General features: G+C 35.8%; 1 protein-coding gene across 1 annotated transcript in view; it reads left to right on the forward strand.

Moving 5' to 3' along the window:
• The window catches only part of COL4A5 (collagen type IV alpha 5 chain), a 221,814-nt gene extending 195,491 nt beyond the window's left edge, over positions 1-26,323 (forward strand). The window contains exons 42-51 of the mRNA XM_081276854.1: positions 7,956-8,089; positions 11,087-11,159; positions 11,308-11,379; positions 12,126-12,254; positions 13,545-13,643; positions 15,392-15,604; positions 20,785-20,962; positions 23,303-23,417; positions 23,747-23,919; positions 25,158-26,323. Of these exons, the coding sequence (XP_081132980.1) occupies positions 7,956-8,089; positions 11,087-11,159; positions 11,308-11,379; positions 12,126-12,254; positions 13,545-13,643; positions 15,392-15,604; positions 20,785-20,962; positions 23,303-23,417; positions 23,747-23,919; positions 25,158-25,239 (1,268 nt within the window). The 3' untranslated portion in view covers positions 25,240-26,323. The remainder of the gene's footprint in view (positions 1-7,955; positions 8,090-11,086; positions 11,160-11,307; positions 11,380-12,125; positions 12,255-13,544; positions 13,644-15,391; positions 15,605-20,784; positions 20,963-23,302; positions 23,418-23,746; positions 23,920-25,157) is intronic.
• The last annotated feature ends 729 nt before the right edge of the window (positions 26,324-27,052 follow it).

Raw genomic sequence — 27,052 nt, forward strand, 5'->3', positions numbered from 1 at the left:
ATATTACATATTAAAGATGGCAGGACAGATTTTATTGAAGACTACTACAGTAGCGAAGGGATTCCTAAAATAGAAGAGTGTAACTGAGCTCAACTCCAGATGCAATAAAGACAAGTATAGATTTATTACCAAGGAACAGAACAAGGATATCAGTGATGGAAAACATATTAAAATCAAAGTTGGGGGGGAGATATTCTTGCTAAACTGGATTTAATGGAATTCTTGCTAAAGGTGGACCAAGGGCTTAGATACCAAGGGTGAAGGATGAGGCACTTGGTCAGATATTGAGAGTTGGAGGACTCTCCCTATACTGATTTAGCAGGATACTTGCTGTAAGTGGGCTTGCAGACTATACACAGGCCCAAGGATGAAACCTAGCTGAGAAGAGAACTCTTGGATGCACCTGTCCAAATTTGGTCAAGGAGGGAATCTTTGTCACATGTGAAAAAACAGAGGGCCAAAGAGTTTAAAAACTTGCTCAAAGTAATATTGTTGGTTGTTGGCATAATTGGAACTTAGGGCTCCCCAACATTTAGTTAAATGTCTATAACTCTAGTGGTACCATATCATACTTCCACATATCCTATGACTTGATGCTTTTAGATCTGGTCTCTTGTTCTAGTTATTAATATAAGTTAATGGAACAAAACTATTTATACCATTTCAGGAAACACTCAGCCATAGCAGACTGGGCCTTCAATCCACATTCTTGTTTTCTGTTACCTCAAAATTTCCATCCACCCCTAATAATTGCTTTTCATGGTCTTTCTAAATGGGTGTCAAGAAGGTTAAGATAGTACTTGCGATTTAACTATCATCCAAATAAAGAGAAGACCACAAGGTACTTTGAAGTAATTTTAAGTCCTGATCTGCCTATCTTGCCTATGCCTAGAATTCAGCTGCCCTGATGACTGCTAGACTAGACTGTCAGCTACGAGTTTTCTTTTTACTAAGGCACTAAAATATATTTGAAGGGAAAAAAAGAAAATTAGCCTCATTTACTTTAAAACAGATTTAACAACTTCCCATTTACCAAATGTGCTCTAAATTATAGTTATGAGAACCTGGTCTCTGTGGTTGTCTTCTTTGTAATAGTTGAAGACTGCAAACTTAAGTGAAAACTAGATTTAATATTGTGTGAATGTATAAATATGTAACATGTTCAAGTATAATCTATCAACAAAAAATGTGGAACAAAATAATTTTTAATTTTTTTCAAAAGAAATATAAAAAAAATTTAGATTTAAAATAATACCTGTCAACTCATCAGCTTATCTATAGCAATTACCACTTACATACAAGACTTTAAGTGTTTGTTTTATTTTCTACTTAAACTTTGTTAGGTCGCTTGAAAAACAGTGAAGTGAGAGCCCCATATACAAAATTGATTTGGCATATAACTCATTAAAATGTAACCTTTTAAAAATTGATGTCTTAGAAGTTTTGCTATGAAATTATACAAAATTTCTCTTGCTACTAACTTAAAATGTCATATTTCAATGAGATTTTTTTCTAAGAGTTCTTGTTTTGAGCCCTTCTATGTCACATATACATGAGTCTATACTTGAACTCTGAACTATATTGAGTAGAAATTATAATTTATTGAACTAATTGCATGGCAAGACTGTGCTCTGGTCTGAGTGCTGACTTAAAAGTTAGTTTGCTGTGCATGGTTTAGAAACAGTTTAAGCAAAAAAAAAAAAAAGCCAGTTTTAGCTTTCTAAATTTCAAATGATCAAATGTGTTAAAAGCTTTATTATTGGGCAGTGATGATAGTGTTTCTTATTTATGTGGCACTTACATCATATAACGTACTTTTATTGTAAGCTCCTTGAGGGCAAAGTTTGTGTCTTACTCATCTCTGTATTCTCTGTAACACCTTGCAACTGGCAGAACTCAAGTCTATCTTTTAAAATTTGGCTTTGATCATTAAAACAATCCTGTGAGGTAGGCTACAGTAGATAACACTATTCCCGTTGTGCTCAGAGATTTAATTGAGCTGGAGGATTATATTATATATATATATATATATATATAGTAGCAGAGTCAAGAATAAAATCCTAGGTCTTCTAACTCCTGGGACTCAGTACTTTAGCACAATTTATTCTCTCTGCTAAAATTAAGTGTTTACAAATCATAGCAAGACTTGTAAGAAAAGGAAATTGTGTTTATAGTCAATTAACACTAACCAAGAGGCATTCTATTTGTAGGCTTTTATCTTTTTATTTAATGATCCTTGTTTTAATAGTGAATAGCCTTCTTAATATGTGCATTGAATAATAATTAAGTAATTGTGATATTTTCTGTGGTTTGGGGAGGGATTTGCATGTAGAAATTCTTATAGTACCCCTTCATTGATAGTCTTTACATCTTTGGAAAATTGGAATCTTTTATTTTGAAGTTCAGTGGTATACATGTATATATAGGCTTTTTCTCTTTAACTTATGGCAACTAGTAATTCACAGAAGAAAGTCTCTTGATAAATTATGGGAAGAAATCAGAATGTGGCTTCATAGAATAATTTTCAAATAAGATGAACAAAAGTACATGATATATTGGTAATGGCATACTTGTATTTTGATTTTTCTATTTTGTCACAAATGATCTATGTATTTTTTGTCATTGAGACCTTTAAAGTTAATTATTATCTCAGTCTGAACATATTAAAAAATTTTCACCGGGTTGTTTATATGAAAGAATTGCAGAAGCCAAGATTAATATAAATTCATCCAAAATTACCACTTTGTTAAAGAAACTGAAGGCTGTCAGTGAAATGGTACTATTTTGCCAATTTTAATGTTTTGAGAATCTAACTTTTGGAAAACCACAATAGAAATGTTAACATGTCTTCAGTAGAGTTTTCCATTTTTCTTTTTAATTAATGAATACAGGGAGCTTATTCTCTAGACTAAGCTCAATTTAAAAAGGTTTGGCTCTCTACTCTCCTGTATGGTTCTGTTTGCATACTCATTATGCTGAAGGTTTAGAAATGCTGGCAAAGAGGATTATTGTTTAACTTGTGCTATAATGTGAACCACTTCTAACTCATAATCTTATTTTGTACTGTGTGATGTCTGATACTGCTAACATCGATCTTTGGGCTTTGGTGAACTCTGATCTTCCCAGGTTTTCAAGGTTAGACTCTTCACTGGTCAATTCTTTTTTGTTGTTGTTGTTTGTTGTTTTTAAGCTTTATATATGTGATAAGAGAAATGTACTTTATTTTTCTGTAATTCAGAAGTTATTGAACATTGTTGTCATCCTCAAACAATATCTGCTTGAGTTTTGACATTCTAGTAAAGGTAATATGAGTTATGTAGAATTGTGTTTGAAATTATATCAGGTCTTCGTGGTTTTGATTGTTTATAATACATAATCCTATTTAGAGATATGTTGAAGTTTAAATGAAAACAATTTTTACATTATATATTTCATTAAGACAATTATTTAGGCAGACATCTGGCCCATTTATGATCTCTACATATTGATTTCAGTTCCTTGAATTTTTTTCAGCAGGGGGGGCTCACATTGCCCTGATCTATGTGTTCCTGTCTCTTTTCAGTAAGGGAAGAGGGAAACTATTGAATATTGTTAAAAATAAAATCTATATGTCCCTTATGTCATTAGTAACTCATTAATATAAATTTAAGGAACCCTAAGCATCAGGTTTAAGTTAACTTAAAATTCCCAATATTTCCTTTTAATTGCAAAAAGAACAACACCCCCCTTTCTGTTTAGTTTTTCAAATGATACAGTTCTGGTAACTTAACTGGGAAAGATGGTCAGTTGTCAAAGAATCTTTTCCCCCTCTTAAATCTTACCTTGTAGTCGTCATCAGGATCATTCACAGATAGTTTTTTTTTCTCTTAATAAGCTCATTTGCTACCTGACATCTAGTCTAAATCATAAAACTGAAAATTTGCTAGTAAAACCTTATATACTATATTTCAGCTAAGCAACTACGTCTTTGGGCATTTTTTTAAAAGTATAAAGTACCCCAACTTTTTACTTATGATTGGGAATTTTTTCTTACGATTTTTGTGTTGTCTGGTTGCCAAGCTAAGATGATTATTTGAATTCAATTGTTTATGATAAAGACAGTTATTACACTGTTGTGAACCTGCTTTATCTTTCTCATGTGCAAGATGGAGTAGTGTTACATAATGAAATTACATAGAAAACTAAAAGATTAAAAACAGGCTCACATTTTTAAATATGTTCATTCTTTCTGTTTTAGTAGTAATAAATATAATAACAGTAGCCGAGCACAGTGGTGCACACCTGTAGTTCCAGCAACTTGAGAGGCTGAAACAGGAGGATTGCAAGTTTGAGGCCAGCTTAGCAAATTAACAGGGTCCTGAGCAATTTAGCAAGACCCTATCTCAAAATTATAAAAAAAATTTTAAAGGGCTGGGAATGTAAATCAGTGGTAAAGGGCCTCTGGGTTCAATCGCCAGTACCAAAAACATTAATAATAGTAACAATAACTATAAAAACAACACTTTTATCTTACTGTGTGCCAGATACTGTGCTAAGTAATTCATACATGTTATTTCATTTAATCCTTGCAACAACATAGTAAAGTAGATGGTATTCTTGCTATCTTTGTGTGTGGGGGGGGTACCAGGGATTGAACTCAGGGGCACTCAACCACTGAGCCCTATTTTGTATTTTATTTAAAGACAGGGTCTGAATGAGTTGCTTAGTGCCTCACTTTTGCTGAGGCTGGCTTTAAACTTGTGATCCTCTTAAGAGTGAAAGAAACTAAAGTTTAAATTTAATCTCAGATCAAAAAGATGACCCATTGTCTTTTTTTTTTAAAGAGAGAGTGAGAGAGGAGAGAGAGAGAGAATTTTTAATATTTTATTTTTTAGTTCTCGGCGGACACAACATCTTTGTATGTGGTGCTGAGGATCGAACCCGGGCCGCACGCATGCCAGGCGAGCGCGCTACCGCTTGAGCCACATCTCCAGCCCCCCATTGTCTTTATGTAAACTAAGTATTCTAAATTCATATGACTGTTATGATTCCATAGAAGCAATATCTATAGGGGTTGGGCTTGTAGTTCAGTGGTAGAATGTTTCTCTAGCATGCAAAAGATCCTTAGTTTGATCCACAACACCACAAAAATAATAATAGTACCTACATATTTTCAATTTTATTGTTGAAATCAATAAAGAAGTAAGGCTACCAGAGGAGAAAATGTATAAGTGTAAGCTATGTACTGTTGATTACTTAGGACTTTGTAATCATTAAGTCCAGAATATTTAGTCTCAGCCTTAACCACCAATCACTCTGTAAATATGTAGCATCTATTTCTCATCTGCTGACAAAAGACTTGGCCAATGTTAAGTTCTCCCTGATGCTTAATGGACCTGGTATTGTTACAGGGATGGGGCCTTCTGGGAAAATGAGATAGCACAAAGACCTCCACTTCAAACCCCTATTCTTGTGATCAAGTCAGAAAGATTTTAGACATTTCACTCAGAGTGTAACAGGAATGAGTTCATTAAAGGGATAGGAAAAGGGAAAGGGAACAGTCATCTGCTCTTTGAGGCCTCTCCTGCATTTCAGTTTTATTAGGGATCCTAGGGAAGTTTCCAGAGACTCCCGCCTAGGTACACTTTTTGACTTTTGACTGATAGCAGGGTGACAACAGACTTTCATGTCCCTGTTGCCATGACAACTGTATGTCACCTTGGCTCCTGCTGATTAGTTCTAATTGGATTCTTAATCATACATTCTTACAGATTTTATTGTTAAGAGGAATTATCCTTACCTCCCTGAGTTTCAGGATCTGGTCACAAAAGACTCCCCCTTCAGGGTAACTGGGGTTCCTCTTATCAACTTTATTTTGGGCCTGCATTTCTCCTGCAGTGAGCAGGTATTTTGCCAAGGAGTGTGACATATCCTGTCCACTGAGGCCATGCAGGGCTACAGGTAAATTGCTTCTTGGAAAAGAAAGCATGTGGGAGTCAGCACAGTGGGCCCATTTTATAGAATTATTTTTGAACCCTCGTGTTCCCACCATCCTTGTCTTTCCTCTAACAATATCTTTATTTAGAAAGACAGGTTTTAAACATAGCATAATGAAAAAAGCTTAGCAGCTCACAGTTGAACACGCCTGTAATGCCAGCAGCTCCAGAGGCTGAGGCAGGAGGATCTCAAATATGTGTCTATATTATATGTATATTATATGTATTACATACATTATATATTAAATGCATGAATATTATATGTTATATATATGGGCTGGGGATGTAGCTCAGAGGTTAAGTGCCCCATGGTTCAATCCCTGGTACTCCCTTCCACTAAAAAAGGCTTATCAAAATCCCATTTCAGGGGCTGGGGTTGTGGCTCAGTGGTAAAGTGCTCGCCTAGCATATATGTGTGAGGCCCTGGGTTTGATCCTTAGCACCACATATAAATAGATAAAATAAAGGCCCATTGAAACTAAATATTCTTAATCCCATTTTAAATTATTTTATTTGTTTACAAGATGTATGTAGAATTTTTGCATGAGGCCCTGGGTTCAATCCCCAGTACTACAAATAAATAAACAAATGAATGAATCTATCAAACCTAGGATTTTGTGCATGCTAGGGAAGAGCTCTATCACTGAGCTACATCCCCAGCCCATGAAAACATTTTTAAATAAATTTTAAGAGTACTAAATCAGTAATTTTTAAAAAATATTTTTAGGTGTCAGTGGACCTTTATTTTATTTATTTATATGTGGTGCTGAGGATTGAACCCAGTGACTCACACATGTTAAGCAAATGGTCTACCACTGAGCCACAACCCCAGCCTTAAATCAGTAAATTTTTGACATTCTCAAATATTTCCAGGTACCAACCATATCCCTAAAATGAAATTAAAGTTATTTGTTTCAATATCTTAATTACATAGTAACAAAAGCTGAATAAATATAACTTCTTTCAAATAGAGCAGTTTTTTCTTTTCTTTTTATTTTTTAAATGCATTTGTTTCTTTTTGTTTTGCTGGGGATCCAACTCAGGGCCTCACAGGTGGTAAGCAAGTGTGCCACTACTGAGCTACACCCCCAGTCCCAAGTAACTTACTTTTAATCACAGGGAGACAAATGGCTTCAATCCTTAATAACCATACAGCAGGGGTTCTTTAAGTGTGATCCTGCAACTAGCAGCTTCAGCTTATTCTGGATTTTTGTTAGAATGCAAATTCTTGGGCCCCTCTCTAGCCTGACTGAAGCCAAAATTCTGGGGGTGGGCCCAGGATTTTTTTTTTCTGTTTAGTTACACTTTTTTAGGGTACAACTTGACATAATCACAACTCAGGGAGTTTATTTTATTTGTGAAACAATGCATTCCAATTCAGTCCTCAGCACTTCCCCCTCCCACTTCTCTCCCTCCACTCCTGTCATCCCTTTTCAATCCAAACTCTAAGTTTACTTCTTTTATTTTTAAAATTAGTGTCCTGTGTATACACCTGATGCCTGGACCTATTGTGTCACTTCCTCGCATGCACATACATGATCAGAATCATTCTATTGTTCTTCTTTTTCCCTGTCCTTTCTTCCTCCTCCTCAGTCCCCTTCATCCAGTTTACTGATCTGGCCCAGGATTTTGACAAGCCTTCCAGGTGATTCTGATATCTGCATTCTCCAATTTCAAAAGAGTGCCCCATTGTGTCTCTTTCATTTCAGTTTAAGTCACTTTGTTAAGGATTACAGAAGTAAATATAAGTATGTCCTGAGTCCTTTTTTTAAGATAGAATTTGTTGGTTTTATTCTATAATCCAGCATTAATAGCAAAAATGACTCAATCGAATTTACATCAGGAACAGTCTGTATATTTTAATGGAATCTCGATTTTATCCCACAAATTAATACAAAGATTATTAATATTTTAAAAGAATGACATTTATGCTACTTGTATACTATACTGAAATGTGGTCATTTGTTGTGCATTATCAAGGTCTACCAGGTCAAGAAGGTCCCAGAGGTCTTCCTGGAAATGGAGGTATTAAAGGAGAGAGGGGAAACCCAGGCCCACCTGGGCCACCTGGCTTGCCTGGTTTGAAAGGAGATCAAGGACCACCAGGACTTCCGGTAGGAAATGGAAATAGATATTTGAGAGAGGACTATGGGTGTTTGCATTCAAAATGAGAATTCTAAGCTATAACATTTTAATTAGTGTTCACCTGAAAGTATTGCTCACTGGTGAGCTAAAAAAATGGTGAAGGAAAGTTTCCTATAGTCTTCCAACTAAAGGGTTCTTCAAAAGCTACTTCACTCTCAGTGAAAGCAAATGTATGCAAAGGAGACATGTATATCAGAACATTGCATGTGCATGAGTCCATCCATAGGGAAGTAATTATGGTAAGTGGAAATATTTTAGACTTTAAATTATACAGTTAGGGTCAAATTTCAGTTCCACTGCACACCTATGCTTTGTGACTATAACAGACACTCTGAGTTTTTGTCTGCACCTATAAAAACAGAACAATAGCATATCCACTCCTGTCCTTTCTACCTTGGTTAGAATGATCCAGAGGGTCATATACTTCTTTATGAATCCTTGAAACTGCTTTCATTTATTCAATCAGATTATTGGTAGATTTCACAGACAGTCTGGGCTGTCTTCTAACTGTGAAGGTTACTTTATAGCAGGAAAAAAAATATATCATCTAGAAAATAGTGGCTCTTAAAGTTTTCCAGTATCTAACCTTTTCCCCATAGCATCGAAACTCTTCTTCTAGTTACCTAGACTTAAAAACTTAGGGGATGGGGTTGTGACTCAGTGGTGGAGTGCTTGCCTAACATGTGTGAGGCCCTGGGTTCGATCCTCAGCACCACATATAAATAAATAAAATAAAGGTCCGACTACAACTAAAAAATATTCATTAAAAATGCCATCTTAAGTAACTGTATAGTATAGTTGTCAATTTCAAAAAATTGATCATCAAAATAGTATTTTAATTTCTACCTTTAATATCCCAATTGTTTCAGTTGACCTGGTAATGTCCTTTTTAGCACTTCTTCTTCTAGTACAGGGTCTATACCAAATCATGTAATTGTCATGTCTCCTTAGTCTCTTTCAATCTGGAATGGTTCTTAAGCCTATGCTTTTTTTCTTCTTTCATGACCTTAACATAAAAAAAAAAAAAAAAATTCAGCCAGGCGCCTTGTGCATGCTTGTAATCCCAGCTACTTGGAGGCTAAAGAAGGAGGATCACAAGTTCAAAGTCAACCTCAGTAATTTATTTATTTTTTTAAAATATTTTTTGTAGTTATAGATGGGCAGCATGCCTTTATTTTATTTATTTATTTTTATGTGGTGCTGAGGATTGCACCCAGTGCCTCACATGTGCTAGGCAAATGCTCTGCCACTGAGCTATAGCCCTTGTAGCTATAGCTACATCCCAGCCTCAGTATTATCAAGGTCCTAGGCAACTTAGGGAGACCCTGTATCAAAACTTTTTCAAAAATAAAAATAAAAGTACTTGGGATGTAGCCCAGTGGTAAATTGCCTCTGGGTTCAATGTCAAGTACCAATAAATAAATTAATAATTCAAAAAATTGTAACCTCATCCCATCTAAAAAATAGAATATAATTTCTTTTGTCTGATTTTTCTTCATAATTAGATTCAGTTTATGCATCATCAATTGGAATACTACATGGGTGATATTGTGTCTATCTCAGGGTAAAAGAGAAGAGGCCCCCTGATGTCCCTTTGTTCCTTATTTGTGATTTTAATTTTTATAATCTAGTCAAGCTGTTGTCCAGTTTCTTCTCTTTATGGTTGTTATTTTTCCCCTTGGAACTAACAAGCAAAACTGGGGAAAAGGACATTAAGATCATGCAAATATGCTGTTCCTTTTGAGAATTTCCCTGCATTGAATATCAATCAGTGAATTTTGCCTCAACCAATTTCTACTGGGATAGTGGCAATATCATGATTTTTCCCAACTCTAGCATTCCCTCCACATATACCACCAGTCAAACCTACTGTAAGCAAGAGCCCTCCCTGCTCTCCTATTTATTTACAAACTTTGGATTAGTAGGGACTCAACATTTCTTGCTTTTTTTCAATGATTTATAGATTTTTAAACCATTGTTACTTATTTTCATGTTCCCATTGTCCCAGATTTGAAAGACCCTTTGAAGTGGATCCTATGACTTTCTATCATGCTTCTCCCCACTTTTTATTTGGCATTATCTTATATTTTGGCATAACAGGACATTCTTGACTTACCCCTTTTTCATTCCTATTATTACGAGGTTCATTGTTCTACATTTAAACTACTGTAGAAGCCTCTAGAACCTAATACCCAGGAGCATCTTTCACCAGGAGAAGACCTCCTGTACATACTCTTGTTTTTCTAGTGCTAGAGATTGAACCCAGGGGCACTCTGCCATTGAGCTCCATCCCCGGCCCTTTTTATTTTTTATTCTGAGACAGGGTCTGAGGCTGGCCTCAAACTTGGAATCCTCCCACATCAGCCTCCCAAGTTTCTATGATTACAGTAATGTGTCCCCAGACCCAACTGCAATCGCCTCTTAAATGAACTTGCCATTCTAAATTCTTTCTTTAGACTCATTCTAAAGCTATTTTCTACTCTTCTTCTCTCCACACTTTTCATGGTCTCAAACCCAATTAAATAACAGGCCCTACAGTGTGTTTGCTATTGTCTTTCAAACTTTGTCTTGTCTACATGTGATTCTAACACAAGCATTCACCACCTGAGATCTAAACTACAAAGGAAGAGTATTGTTAATAATAAAATAATAATTAACTAATTATTAAAAACATGCTCCATATCCAACAATTTTCTGAACAGTTAATATGAACTATCTCATTTAAATATATCGCTGCCACTGCACAAAGTAATTGAACTATTTTTTCTCCATGTTAAAGATGAGAAAACTATGAGTTGAAGAAGTTAAATAATCCCACAATGTAATAACAGGTGAAGGTGGGATTTGAATCCTAGAAGCACTCTATAAACAGTGCTATAAATCATTCTCCATTATCTCTACCCTCATTCCCCTTCCTCCCCTCATTTTTTTTCCTAACATTGATATTGATGATTTCATTTATTTAGGGTAATCCTGGCCGGCCAGGTCTCAATGGAATGAAAGGAGATCCTGGTCTCCCTGGTGTTCCGGGATTCCCAGGTATTTAAAAGGATGTTTTGAGGTTTCCCTTTAAGTGAAACTCTTTTGGGACAAGATACCCGTTTTCTGGTTTGTCTGAGTAAAGGCTGTGGCTCTGCTGCTTTGATGTGATGGATGCAATGTGCAATTATATGTACCTTCTTTTCAGGCATGAAAGGACCCATTGGAGTACCTGGTTCAACTGGCCCTGAAGGGGAACGAGGTCTTATAGGGCCCCCAGGTAAGAATTATTCCTGAAGCTAGTTAGAACTGATGCTTAGACACATTAAAGAACTTGAAAGTTTGCATTCTATCATTCATCCAAACTGTCATGCATCTAAATCCACAGTTCACTAATGCCATAAACCATTTTATTAATGTAACATTGATAGCAGACCTTTTAAATTTTAGATACAGGATCAACAAGAATGCTTTAGTTGAGATTTTATTGGCTTTTATACTTTTAGTTGAGTAGATCACAAGAACAATCACATGTGTATGTTTGTTTATTTTTATATTTAAACAGTTTGTTTTGCTAAGAGGCTTATGGAGGTTTCCTTTAAACCGTAAAAGAAGGCATCTGCTACAGTTCCCTACTAGTTCAGTGGGTCCCTTGACAAGTACAACAAATAGTGAATTGCAAATAATGTTAGAAGCAGAATGGGCTTGTCAGGGAATGAGATTGTCTTCCCCTGACAGAAGTGTTTGCTGCTTCATACTAGATTAGATTTTGTAGTAACTGAGTTATGTTCAAGGCTCAAAAATAAAGATGATGTGCCCATTTTTCTATTGGCCCTAAGAGAATTATTTTTCTGTCTTCTGGTTGAGATAATGGTAGTGTTCCCAACATATTTATGTTGGATATGGCAGCAGTCAAATGCCTGTTTCTTTCATACCAATTCTTATACCGAGCTTAGGTCACTTTGGCATTCATTTCTTCTGACTTTTCTTTTCCCCACCTTCACATTTATATGTTATGCCTCATAGGTCCTCCTGGGTTACCTGGTCCTTCAGGACAAAGTTTTATAATCAAAGGAGATGCTGGTCCTCCAGGGGTCCCTGGCCAACCTGGACTAAAAGGCCCACCAGGACTACCAGGCCCTCAAGGTTTACCAGGTACCTTTGTCAATCATGTCTTTAGGCATATCTACTTAAAACATTTTACAGGGCTGGGGTTGTGGCTCAGTGGTGGAATGCTCACCTAGCACATGCAAGGCCCTGGGTTCGATCCTCAGCACTACATAAAAATAAATAAAATAAAGGTATTGTTTCCAACTACAACTAAATAATAAATATTAAAAAAAAACATTTTAAACGTTTCCCTTTTCCATGTCAGTTTGTGATAATCTCAGCAACTAGTAAAATACCAGATCACCACAGGGCCCATTTCTTTTTTTCTTAAAAATGTTAATTTCATATGCTGGAATTTCTTTTAGACCTACTGGCATTTCATTTAGCTTGTCTGGTCATTCTAATTTGAAAGACTAATGTTAAAAACACTGTAATGAAATGGACATGCACTTATGGTCTAGTGCTTTCTCCACCTCACCCAATAGAAAGATGTGGCAATTGGGATGGAACTTGGGATCAAACATAGGGCCTCATGCCTGTGCTGGACCACTTACCTACTACTTTCCCAGACTACTTTCCCTTTTCTTTTTTGGCAGTACTGGGGACTGAACCCTGGGTGCTCTACTGCTGAGCTACATGCCCAGCCCTTTCTATTTTATTTTATTTTTTGAGATAGCATATTTATAAATCACCCATGCTGGCCTCAGATTTGTGATCCTCTTGTCTAAGCCTCCTGAGTCCCTGGGATTATAGACCTGCACCACTTTCCCCTCTGATTTAAAACTAACTTTGTTCTACTTGGCCATTTGACTGTATGCTTACAGCCAACTTTGATTATACAACTAACTTCAATCTTTTCCCCTTTATTAAATGAGTGTCAGTCTATCCATAAATTAAGTGTACCTGGCAGTTACAGCCCTCCATGTGGTGGGATAGATAACAAAAGTGGGGACCTGCATTCCTATCTGGTTCTGAAGATGAGGAGAGTACAACTACCATATTAAGGGGATCTCCTCAGAGGCAAATGAAATGTTTAAACTAAGGCTGCATTCTTGTCTGCTTCTTTTGTCTGAGCTATTTCTTCACTTCTCTGGATTTAGCATAAAACCAGAATTTGAATGTAGTGGCTGAAGAGCCTTAAGTATTGGCTAGGGCTGTGTAGCTCAATGCTAGAGTGCTTGCCTAGCACATATGAGGCCCTGGGTTCAATCCTCAGCACCACATAAAAATAAATAAATAAAATAAAGGAATAAAAAAGAACCTTACATATGCTAGATCTATCTGGATGTAGGCTTATTCTATTCACATTTGAAAATCCCATTTCTTTTCCTGTAGGTCCAATTGGCCCTCCAGGAGATCCTGGACGCAATGGACTCCCTGGCTTTGATGGTGCTGGAGGGCGCAAAGGAGACCCAGGTCTGCCAGGTCAACCAGGTAAGACAACTAAAACAGTGCTTCTGATGGTGGTCTTTAAGACTGGGAGGCCTCAGGATATAGGCCTCCACTTAGAGCTCTGAGATCTTCCTTTTGAGAAACAGAGCTGGCTAGTGAATCTAGAGCTCTAGAGGTCACTCAATAATAAACTGCTCCTGATAATATTGACTCTAGTATCCACTAAATTTCCATCTATAGTCAACCTACTTCCAAAAAGAATTTGAGTCAACTTGTAATTTAAAAAAACACTCATGTAAGATTGCTAAAATAGGAATAGAAAATCATAAACTCAGTAGACTCTTGATATATGTTAGCAACTCTAGATAATATAAATATAACTTTAAATAATATAAGCATAAATAATTTGTATTGGCAAAAAATATCAGTGGCAACAAGGCAGAGTTGTAATACATATGGCCTTCCTAGAGCCAACACCCTTCCAATTCATTAATTTCATATTTCCAGGGAAGAAACAAGTAGGTGTCAACCTCATCACAAGTATTGCTATGAAATTTTTTAAAAATCCAAGACTACACGTACATAGTGGTTAAACACCTGTATACAAAGAAAACTTTTAAGTAAGCTCAAATCAAGAGACTGAATGGTTAAGGGAAGCCAATAATAGATTGAAATAGGCAATTGGGGCCAGGCACGTTGGCACACACATATAATTCTAGCACCTGTGGATGCTAAAGCAGGAGGATCCCAAGTTCAAGGCCAGCCACAGCCAATCAATAACACCCTGTCTCAAAATAAAAAATAAATAAATAAAAAGGTCTGTGTAAAGGGCCCCTGGCTTCAATCCCCAGTACCAATAAATAAACAAAGAGAAACTTTAAAATTATATATATATATATATATATATATATATATATTTTTTTTTTTTTTTGAAAAGGCTTCTACAGGACACTCTCCCTATTTTCTAAACATCAAGGTATTCCTGAGAATAATTTATCAGACAGATTCAAAGGAAAGTGTTTTTTTTAGCACTGAATCTGGCAGACCTGTAGAAACAACACCCTTCCTTTTTCCTTGATGAACAAAACAGCAGGCTGAAATTTGGTCATGGGAATCAGACTACTTTAGTATAGCAAGAGAATAAATTACATATAGGCTCCCAATTGTATCACTTCTTCCCATCCATAGTTTCATTAACCTACTATTTTAGGGCCTGATGTCTTCAAGCAATGCTAGAGGAAAAACAAATACATTTAGATCTCCTTGAAAACAGAAACCATATGTTTATTACTTGTAATTGGTGCTCATGAAATATTATGATGGCTTTATAGACACTGTAAATATTGAATAAATTAACTAATTAAATGAGGTCACCATGTTTTTTTATTGGTTGTTCAAAACATTACAAAGCTCATGACATATCATCTTCCATACATTTGATTCAAGTAGGTTATGAACTCCCCTTTTTTTGCAGGGAAATGGATGGCATTAGAGCAGATAATGCTAAGTGAAGCTAGCCAATCCTTAAAAAACAAATGCCAAATGTCTTCTTTGATATAAAGAGAGCAACTAAGATCAGAACAGGGAAGAAGAGCACGAGGAAAAGATGAACATTAAACAGAGACGAGTGGGGTGGGAGAAAGGGAGAGAGAAGGGAAACTGTATGGAAATGGAAGGAGACCCTCATTGTTACACAAAATTACATATAAGAGGTCACCATGTTTTGTCAATAGCCATAGAGTGGGTCAGATCTTACTTAGTCTTGTATACTGATGATTTCATGGAAATAGGTACTCGTGGTTTGGATGGGCCCCCAGGACCAGATGGATTGCAAGGTCCCCCAGGTCCTCCAGGATCCTCCTCTGTTGCTCATGGATTCCTCATCACACGCCACAGCCAAACAACTGATGCACCCCAATGCCCAGAGGGAACAGTCCAGGTCTATGAAGGCTTTTCTCTCCTATATGTTCAAGGAAATAAAAGAGCCCATGGTCAAGACTTAGGTAAGATAATTGGCAAATTATTCTTATTGTGCATTTTTGTTTTGAAATTCCTGTTGGATTCTAGGGTAACCTTGGACAAAGTAGATCACCCTTTTCTTTTGTAGATTTGAAATTGAAGACCATGTCAAGGTCGACTGAATATATTTCCTGTGATTTTTAAATAAGTAATATTTAAACATAAAATAAAGGCATTAATTAGCTAGTGTGAGGTATATTCCTTGGACTAAAGAAAAGTATTTTTCAAAAGGGCCACATTTACATTCAGTTAGCTTAGTTATTAAGGAAAATTAAACTGTTCTCTGTAGTATAGCAGCTGCCTGAGTGGGCAATGTTTATAATTCATGGAGGATAGTTTCCTATTCTCTGAGACTGGTCTTCATCAAGTTGAAAGATAAATTCTGAAAAGACTTAGTTCCTAGATCCAAGAAAGTAAGGTCATTGCTTAATTAAGCTAGTTTGTAGTTCCTAAAACAATGCCTTAGTTTTACAAAATATTATCAGAGTAACTTAAAGTTATATAAAACATCATATTTCCATGTAGAATCTAGTTCATTTCATGTGTTTCCATGTATCTTTTCTATACTGGTATGGGCATCTTGGTTGATGAAATGAAGCTGGATTGGATGACTTTCAAGGACTTTCTCATTCCCAACATTTCTTTTCCTGGAATTTTGATGTTGGATATTGTGATCTCATTATTTGACCCTGGGCTCCTATTTAGAATTTACTATTTTATTTGTATAAAGACATTTAAAGATAGTCTGGGTTTGTAGTTTCTGGGATTTCTATACTTGGAGGCTTCCTGAGGTCTCATTAGCTGGGCCATTCATTTTATAAAAACAGTTTAGCAGTAGAACCCCAGAGGTCTGATCTTCTCACTCTGTTCCCAGGGCATATGGCCATACCCACTGGTCAATTCTGGCTCATCGGAGTAGAAGGAAATGGGAAGCCAAGGGCCATAGATAAATTTATGTACCCAAATAAAGCAGAAGAAAGTTTGCCCAACTTTCTTTTCCCTCTTCTTTTTTATTTCTCTTATTTTTCTCCTTTTCATTTTTTTGTTTTTGTTTCCTCTTTTGCTTCCTTTATGTTACATCCTTTCTAATTTTACAATTGACAGATCTTCATTAAATTAATGTTATTTTAGACAAGTTTAAATATTTTGTATCTCATTAATTAAATAGTATCTTTAAATATTTTCCTCTAGTCTTTCTCCCATAAAATTTTTCTTCTTTTTTGTCCATTCTCTCTTCACTGACACAGTCTAATGTATAATCAAACTTGTAAACTTCAACTCTGACCTATCAGGGCAATATGAAACCATGAGAAATTTTTAGCACTATGAAATTTAAAAATATAATGAAAAGATAAAATGGAGTCTTCTATCCAGTATGTCATCTTAACATTTCAGAATGCATGTATTTGGTCAATCAAAAACAGTCAGTTTGCATTCAGACTTGGAGATTACAAACTATCCCTGACTGCGGTATAGTTTTGGCCTTAGACACAGGAAGGCTGTGATAGGGCTCAAAATCCCAAGACTGGTTCTAGATTACACAGGCTTTTCTTGTGCTCATTCAGTTATTAAATTAGAGATATCTTGATGGATAAACAAAAAAATCCTGGTAAGTTTGGCCTTGATTCTAAAGAAACAATCACCTGATCAAATAAATAGTTTTTATTTTGATTAGTAGAGGAATTATCGTATGTAAGAAAGAAGATGGAGGAGACAGATACATGGAATACCAAAACTTTTCTCTCTGGGAGGAAAAGAAAAACATAATGAGACCTATTTGTGTAGTAGAGCCTTATGATTTCAGGATATGGAAGGCATTGGGAGTGGATGGGATCTCTGTCTCTGTCTTTTTAAATTTGGAGACTATAATCCAGGATCTTGTATTATTGTGGGCTGGCAATAGCATATACATGACAAATAGCCATGATCCTATCATTATGGGCCTTCCCATAAAAGTACCTCTTACTTTTCTTTATGAGACTAGGGATATTTCCAACTCTGTCCAAAATTTAGGCAATAGATTAGTTTTCTTTTAAAATTACTATAATAATGTACAAATGCTTTTACATTTATTATATAATTTGATTTTCACATCTATGATAAAAAATATATGACATTTTTTTTCTTTATACAAGGAACTGGCTAACAGATCACACAGGTAAAATGTGATGGAGAAAGGAATTGAATTCAACCCTTGCCACTAATGCATGTATCCTTTTTACAGTTCTGCCATGCTGTCATTTATTCTTACATGACCTCAAGGCAGTCACTTCTTTCTAAGCCACTTATTTTTTTTTCTGGGAAAATAGATAAATTAGACAAAATCAATTAATTTTGACTTGAGGAAATTTGGAAAAGACTCTTAGGTTTATCCCAAACCTATTATATTAAATTCCATATGATTCTGATGACCCACTGTCTTTTTAAATCATATTCAGTCTGAGATAAACATACTGTTTTGGATACATGAAGAATTTCCAAGAGGTATACAAGCATAATTTTAAAGGAATCAATTTTCAAATCCTTGGTTTCCAAGGATTCTTAAAGTTAAACTGTATATGAATGTGCTTCTGGTAATACCTTTCCCATATTCCCTTTCACCATCCCCAACTCTATAAAATATCACACTGTGCCACATTGACCTGAAGTATAAATACCTCAGAGACAAATTCAAAGAGGCAATTTAAGATAACAACTTTGTTAAAGTCTCCATTAACTGAAACTCTATAACTCATTTCTAATATGTCTCATTAAGAAATAGATTTCTGGGCTGGGGTTGTGGCTCAGTTGTAGAGGGCTTGCCTAGCATGTGTGAGGCACTGGGTTCGATCCTCAGTACCACATAAAAATAAATAAATTTTAAAAATGTCTATCAAAAACTAAAAAAAAATTAAAAAACAGAAATATATTTCTGGGGCCGGGCGCAGTGGCACATGCCATTAGTCCCAGTGGCTCTGTAGGCTGAGATAAGAGGATCTCAAGTTCAAAGCCGGTCTCAACAATGGTGAGGCAGTAAGCAACTCAGTGAGACCCTGTCTCTAAATAAAATATAAAATAGAGCTAGGGATGTGGCTCAGTGGGTAAGTGCCCCTGAGTTTTATCCCTGGTAGCAATATTTATTTATTTATTTATTTCTGGGGCTAGTGGTGTTGCTTAGTGGTAGCATGTCTAGCATGCATGAAGCCCTGAGTTCAATCCCCAGCACCTCAAAGAAAGAAAGAAAGGGAGAGAAAACAAATCTATTTGTAATAAAAGTTTACCTTTTTGTTTAGTGATTATCAAAATTTACAGTGTCTTTATTTTTAATCAGTTGTAAATTAATAATAATCATGATTGATCAGATCCATAGAACACCATTAGAAATTTTCAAGCACTATGAAATTATAAAAAGTAATTCAAGACTGAAATGTGGCTCAGTAGTAGAGTGCTTGCCTAGCATGCTTGAGGCCCTGGATTCAATCCCCAGCACTGGAAAAAAATATGTAATGCAAAGAGAAAGGGGTCTATATTCAATATGACATTAGATAAGTTGAATTAAATATCAAATTTCTAGTTAATGAAATTAATTTAATTTAATGTCTTTAGATAATTTTATCTAGTCTTTCTCCCACAAAATTTTCCTCTTTTTTGTACTCACTTCACTGACAGAGTCTAGCTTACAATGAAAATAAAATATTTAAAATTGGGCATGGTGGTGCATGCCTGTCGTTCCAACAACTTGGGAGGCTGAGACAGGAAGATGGCAAGTTTGCAGGCAGCCTCAGAAACTTAGTAAGACCCTGTCTCAGAAACAAAAAGGACTAGTGATATAGCTCAGTGGTAAGGCACACCTGGGTTCAATCCCCAGTACTGCAAAATAAACATATAAGTAAATAAAAAAATAAAATAATCAACCCATAAAGACTTATGGTCATAGAATGTTTAACAAAGTTATTTTATTTAAATTTTTGCTTCAATAAAATATAATAAGATGATTAATAAAATATTCCCCAAAATAAAAAAAAAATGCATTAGGATTAAACTATGTGAAAGTAATGGAATTGAAATATAATTTCCAAATACAAATGGAACAATGTATAATTTTCAACTATTAAAAATAATTTCACACATTTTTAAATGGTAATGTTAAATTTCAAATTATTACATTTGCAGTATTTAAAACAGTGATGCAAAAATTTGCTTTTAAATATCAGCATTCACGAAACACCAGCAATGACAACTGGCAATGTAGAAATGTTCTTTGTAAAGTCCTAGACCCTGATATTTTTAAGTAGACTATAAAAGGTGGATTTGGAGCTGAGACACAATAACTAATAGCTTAATACTTGCATGGTATCAGTTTCACTTCTGATGAAAAAAAAAACAGATATCATATGTGAGAGGGAACCTAATTTTTATCACCTTTTTGTGAGTGAATGGAAACAGAAAGGCTCATTTACTAGTGAAGATAATCTTATTGTTTCTACCCACTCTGTACTTCAAAGTCTAGTTCCTTTTCTTTTGTTTTCTCCTCCATCCTTCTTTCCTCTCTTATTTTTTGCCTTCTTACTTATTCACCTCCAAACCTATCTGTGGTTGCTGTACATATTGGTCAGCACTATTATTGTCTCCAAGTTTAAAGAGATTGGGGACATCTTAGAAGAGAGGGCATCCCAGAGTAAAAAATATTAATATTAGGATTCAGTGTACATCCTTCCCTTTTACATAGTAAATTACCAAATATTTTCCATAATATATTATTGTTAACAAGATGCATTACCAGTTAAAAAGTAGCACTGGGAAATACGTAATGAGATAGAACAAAAAATGTCTCATAAATTGTAAATTATATCCTGATTTTATGGGCATGGGTTATGGCTCAGTGGTAGAGCACTTGCCTAGCATGTGTGAGGTACTGGGTTCAATCCCTAGCACCACATAAAAAAAACTAAATAAACAATAAAGTTATTGTGTCCATCTACAACTAAAAATATTTCTTAAAAAATATATCCTGATTTTAGAAATGTTAAGATATGAGTAAATCTTAGAATATAAGAAATAAAGTGCAGGTATTATCTTAAAAATGTCATCTTCTTTTTTGAAAGATTGTTTGTTACTGTTTTAGAAGAAACTAAGGTGTTATCATAATGCAGTCCTTCCTCTTTCTCTTTCCAATTCTTCCTAGGGACAGCTGGCAGCTGCCTTCGTCGCTTTAGTACGATGCCTTTCATGTTCTGCAACATCAATAATGTTTGCAACTTTGCTTCAAGAAATGACTATTCTTACTGGCTTTCCACCCCAGAGCCCATGCCAATGAGCATGGAACCCCTGAAGGGCCAGAGCATCCAGCCATTCATTAGTCGGTGAGGCATTGGTTTATCTTTTGGCTTTTACCAACCCCCAGTTAATTTAGGTAGTCAGAAATTAGTCTACAGCTAATAATCTGATGATATTCCTCCCAGTTAAGTAAACAGTTGTGCTTTTTAATATTCAATTCAGTGGTTTTAGTTTGATCTGTATTTATTGAGGATCTGATTGCCACCAGGTCCTATGATACACATAGTGTAGTATACAAAAACTATAGTCTAATCATTAGATAAATATACATAAACCAGTCTGATATATGACAGGTTTGGGCTAAATGCTATGATGGATTAAATAGAAACATTAAAAATCATAGGGAAATGGATTTAATTTCAACTGGCAAAATCTAGTTAGCTGTATGGAAAAAAATGTATTCAAACTGATCTGTCCATGATGGATTGAAAGAATTTGAGGCATAGACCAATATAAAAGGAAAAGACATACTAGGCAGAGAAAATGAAAATGAGTAATACATTACTGTAATGCCGCAGTCTGGCTGGGCACAATTCAGGAGCCACTTGTCAAAAGAAACTAACTTTATTTTTAGAACTACAAACGCCAAACAAAACAGCTCCTCAGGAAAAAACCCTCAGAGCCCAACTGCCACCACCGGCTTCCCACAAGCCTCTCACCCCCACACAAACCTCACCACCTCCCACAATCCACCTGTTCTTGAGGCTGATTGGCTGGGTCGCATGGGCGGAGCCAAAGAAGTCCCCCAATGAGCAGCTCCGTGGAGGAGCCAATCAGCTAGATGTTGCTGGGGCCGCTGTGAGCCAATCATCAGCTGGCAGTCTGAAGGGCAGGGAAACAGCCCAATGAACATCACCGCAGAGGAGCCAATCAGCTAGATGTTGCTGGGGCCGCTGTGAGCCAATCATCAGCTGGCAGCTGGAAGTTTGCTGGCAGCTGGAAGTTTGCTGGGGTCCCTTTGGCTGTGGCTCTCAACACTGTAGCTAGAACATAGTATTTAACAATTGCATGTGGAGAAATTATTAGAAAGTTAGCTTGGGCTCAGATGGTAGGATACTTTCAGTACCAAATCATAGCTCGGAATTTATTTGGTATATTATGAGGAGACTACCAAATTTTTGAGCTACACCTCAGGGAAGATTTAAAAAGCCATCAGTTTATAACATGGATTCCAGAAGGGATAGTCATGAGGTAGAGACCAGTTAGATTGGATAGAATTGCCTTAGTCCTGATGTGAATGGATTAGATCTTCCAGTGGGAGACATGTATCACATCATTAGGATAGATAGGATTTGGCAGTTGATTAGCTGTGGGAAAGAGAAAGTGATAGCTAAGATTTGGCCCATGAGTAACGAAGAGGAGAATGGTACTTTAAATAGTGATTTCCTGGGGTTTTGGAGCCTTGGAACCCTATTTAACTCAATCTCCCAGGAATGTTGGATATTGGCACTTTTATTCTGATCATGATCTAGGGTTCCAATAACTGTAAAGGATGAATCACTGGAAAGTATAGTTCCTGTAACAGTGAGTATAAAGATTAAACCTCATTTAGTCTTTGTAACAAACTCAAGATGCCCTTTTAAATATATTTGTCTAAATCCTTAGAGAATGTGTGTGTGTTTGCATATGTGAGCAGTAGTTTTATCAGTCTTAACTTTGAGGAGTAAAAGTTCTCTAAAAGTAATATGTAGGCAAAATGGGCTAATTTGGTCTAAGTCATACTTCAAGAGGTCCCCTATTAACAATCTGGTAGACTCATTTGTATTTAATGTGTTGCTGTTTTACTTGATTTTGAATTTTTCAGCCACATCTTCAAGTGCCTGAACACCTGCCCACCATTCTGGATATGTTGTAGTTATTTGGATATGGCCAAATACTATTGTTAATAAGTATGCTTTGGACTAAGAATAATGAGCAGAGGTTAAGCAACTGTCTATTTGTGTTTTATCCAGCTTACCAGACATTATTCTTAACCATAGTTGTAACGTCACTGAATGTCTACTCTCTCACTGGGCACTTTGATAGCAAGTAGTATATGAAATACACTTAATCAGACTCTTAGAACACTTATGGTATGGATAATAGGAGTATGAATACTAAAAATCAAGGCAGAATATAAAGTGAAATGTTACAGCAGTGGTTCCTAGTTTCCTGAAAAATGTTTACAGTTTCAGTTTATAATGTTTTGTATATTAGAAGATAGTGCTTATGCAAACCCAATTCTCAAAGTGCTGTTTCCTCTTTTTCTCCAGCCCTAAAGATACCTTAATGGGCCTCCCTATCAGGAAGGCTTCCAAAGAAGCAGTGTTGCTACTTACCATATACTCACTCTGTAAATTATGTTCTCTCTCCCTTTTCTTTACCAGATGTGCAGTATGTGAAGCTCCAGCTGTGGTGATTGCAGTTCATAGTCAGACCATCCAGATTCCACATTGTCCTCAAGGATGGGATTCTCTGTGGATTGGTTATTCCTTCATGATGGTATAAAACACTCTTCCTTGCTTTTGTCATTATAATTCACTGTCCATCCTATGTTTATTTCTCACCACTTTGAGGAATCCCTATAACTTGCACAGTAAGAAGCTTGAACCTCAAATAGCTTCTGTTGAAGCACTGTGTTCCCCCTTACACATTTTCTATAATATATTTTCATAATTTACCTATTTGCTTTTGTAGACCGCCCTTGATGTGGAGACTATTGTTAACTCTGGTCCTGTATTTGTGAAACTAAGCTAGTTACACCTCACTGGATACTCACTAAGATGTTATGGCACATAGTATTGTGGCACATTTTTTTCTTGTATTTTTAGCATACAAGTGCAGGAGCAGAGGGCTCAGGTCAAGCCCTGGCTTCCCCTGGATCCTGTTTGGAAGAGTTTCGTTCAGCTCCCTTCATCGAATGCCATGGGCGGGGAACGTGTAACTACTATGCCAACTCCTATAGCTTTTGGCTGGCAACTGTAGATGTGTCAGACATGTTCAGGTAAGGTACTTATGGCTTTAATTCAGGTCCAAAGCTTCCTTCCGAGATGACAGGGAAGAAAGAGAAAATTCATGGGTGGTTTATCCCTAACAAATGTTGGGAATTTATTGGACTGTGTCCTTTTTTCTTGCTTGTTTTCCTCATCTCTCTGACTCAGTTCAAGAAAACAAACCTGACCAATGTTGATGAGTATGGTTAGAGATGGCTCACTAGTCTTCTTTCAATAACAAAATAGAGACAAGGAACTGTTTGTGACCTGTTTAATAAAAAGGCAGCAGTTCATCTATTAGAATGAGATCAACCCAGGAATGGAAGCTGTGATCTGTGTTTTCTACTCCAATTCAATGATCTCCTTTCCCAGAATGTTTTTCATTTTTTGTTTGTTTATTTTTGGTACCAGATCTTCATCCCAAGGATGCTTAACTATTGAGCCACATCCCGAGCCCATTTTATTTTTTTATTTTGAGACAGGGTCTCACTAAGTTGCCTTGGTAAGTTGCTGAAGATTTTCTCAAACTTGGGATCCTCCTGCCTCAGCTTCCTGAGCTGCTGGGATTATAGGCATGTGCCTCCATGCCTGGCCCAAGAATGTTTTAAAGGCTCTCATCCAAGTGTTTGAATGCATAAGATCACACATAATACTTGCACCTCAGGATACTTCAATCTACTGAATTTGTTTTCAGTATACCTTTATTGTTTTTATGTGATAGTTCTTTTGAGTTATCTTTACTTGATCCTTTTCTTTTTTTATCATTTGTCAGAGGTTTTCTTTTCTATTGAAGCATTGTGATTATACAGAATGGAATTCATTATGCCATATTTGAACATGCACATAATATAGTTTGATCACTGTCATTCTCCAGTACCTTCCTTTTCCCTCCCTGATACTATTTTTATGGTCCTTATCAAATACTGATCATCAGTTACCTGGATCTTTTTCATTCAAGGAACACCAGAAAATGTATCAGAGAAAGAGAAGGAGAAACAAATATACAAGATAACTGGTGGGGAAAACAGTCACAAAAATGCCTTTGTCCAATAGTGGCTTTTGGTCCATGCGAGTCACTCATTAGGTCACATTGCTCAGAAGTAAACCATTGAATCAATCAGTTGAGCCACTTAACACAAAGAGAATGTTTGGGTGTGGATTTAAATCAATAATACAATTGAAATATCAAAATGTTAAAGAATTGAAGTCAGAAAAGGTAATTCTAATTGTCTTCTTTCTTTCTTCTCAGTAAACCTCAGTCAGAAACACTGAAAGCAGGAGACTTGAGAACACGTATTAGCCGATGCCAAGTGTGCATGAAGAGGACATAACATTTTGAAGAATTTGTTGTGTTTTTAAATGTGACATATATATAAAATTCCCAGGATTCATTGTCTCACTCTCCCCAACTTTACCACTGCTATCACCAATGGTGCTACTATATATGACCAAGAGAGCATGCTGACTGGTAACCATGAAGATTCAGATGTACCTCAGCAATGTGTCAGAGCAAGGCCTCTCATTTTTTTATGAAAGAAATCACGAAGTGAATTTACTTTATGGGTCCAGAATGATTTCTCCAAGGATTACAAGATGAAGATTATATATTTTGCCCAGTTAGTAAAACAGCACATTAAAAATTCAATTAAGAGAAGAATCACACTGAGTAAAATAAAAGACTGCAGTTTGGGGGAAGAATTATTTTTCATGGTGCTACTAATCCTACTGTATCCCAGGTTTTTAATATAAAAGTGTTAAGCTTATTTTGCTCTGTAAGTAAAGAATGTGTATATTATGTAAACAGCCTTTTTGCTCAAAATGTTGAGTCATTTTGATGTGACCTGGAATGAATCACTCTTAACAGAAAATGTAAGAATGCCTAGAATACAGACAGCAAGATTTTATATGTGAGAGAATTTATACTCTTACATCATTACTACTGAGAGTAAATTTATTTTCAGTTTTATCCCCTAAGTTCTTATTTGATTTTTTAAAAAAATATAGGTCATTTTAGCCACTTTAATCAGAATTTTAAAGGTTCATATTACATATCAAATTATAATATCCAATGGAGTAGTTTCTTTTTTTGCTATATTCTCCAAGACAAATGCCCCCTGTTTTGATGTTTTTGACATCTTTTTTCTTTTCATCCCTTACTGGGCAAACTCCCCAACAATTTTGAGAAACAAATTTACCACACAAACTTAACTTTTTTTTTTCCTGGTGCTTCTTATGTAAGAATTAGTCTCCTGTGGTCTCACATTTACAAGAACTGGGAAGACAATACTTATTTAGACTTCCCTCTTCAATTACAAAAAGCCAATCAATGTTTTTTACTCTTTTTTATTTTAAACATTTTATTATAAATAGTCATAGGATACCTTATTGCCCTAGCTGTCATCTTCTCACTGAATGTTTTTTAACTCACCAATATCAATTTAATTAAAGATATATGTTGTAAGGATGGTTTGCTGTGTGTCTCTTCAGCCTATGTGTAAAAACCTGCTCATTTCCAGATAGGCTACATATCTGAACATCAACAATTATTCCTTTCTCAGGGAATCAGCTTCTGGAGACTTGGATCATTCTGATAGCTGATAGAAAACATAGTAATGTAAACTTTTACCAATGAAGAAATCAACCTATAGAAGGTATTTTTGAGACAACAAATATCTTAACATTGTGTTGTTGAGAAAGGGGGCAGAACTAGTTTCTATTTGGAAAAATTATTAATAATGTTTAAAGCAGATTAGTGAGTTAATATTCCTAATAATTAAGGTTGAATCACATGTAGCTCTCTAAAATAGTTGAGGACTTGCTAAAAATAAAAGGCATTAAAAGCCTTTATAACAAAATTGTATGTTACAGCTAAAGTATAAAACAATCAAAATGATCCTAATATGAACCCTTGTAAAATCAAAACAGACTTCTGTGGTGGTAAAATTTGGGATCTCACCAATGGTAATGAATAATTTTGTTGATTTTGGCTTATCAGTTGTAAATTTTAGCATTTTTCCCATGTAGCCCCATGCATGAAAACAGTACAGTGATGGGTGATAGAAACTAACTGAAAATGCCATATTACATTCCATGGATTTTTCAACATGGTGTACATTCAAAGATTGCCCCTTGAGTTCGAGATGC

This window comes from Spermophilus citellus (assembly GCF_964194105.1).
Source record: "Spermophilus citellus genome assembly, chromosome: X".
NCBI lineage: Eukaryota > Metazoa > Chordata > Mammalia > Rodentia > Sciuridae > Spermophilus > Spermophilus citellus.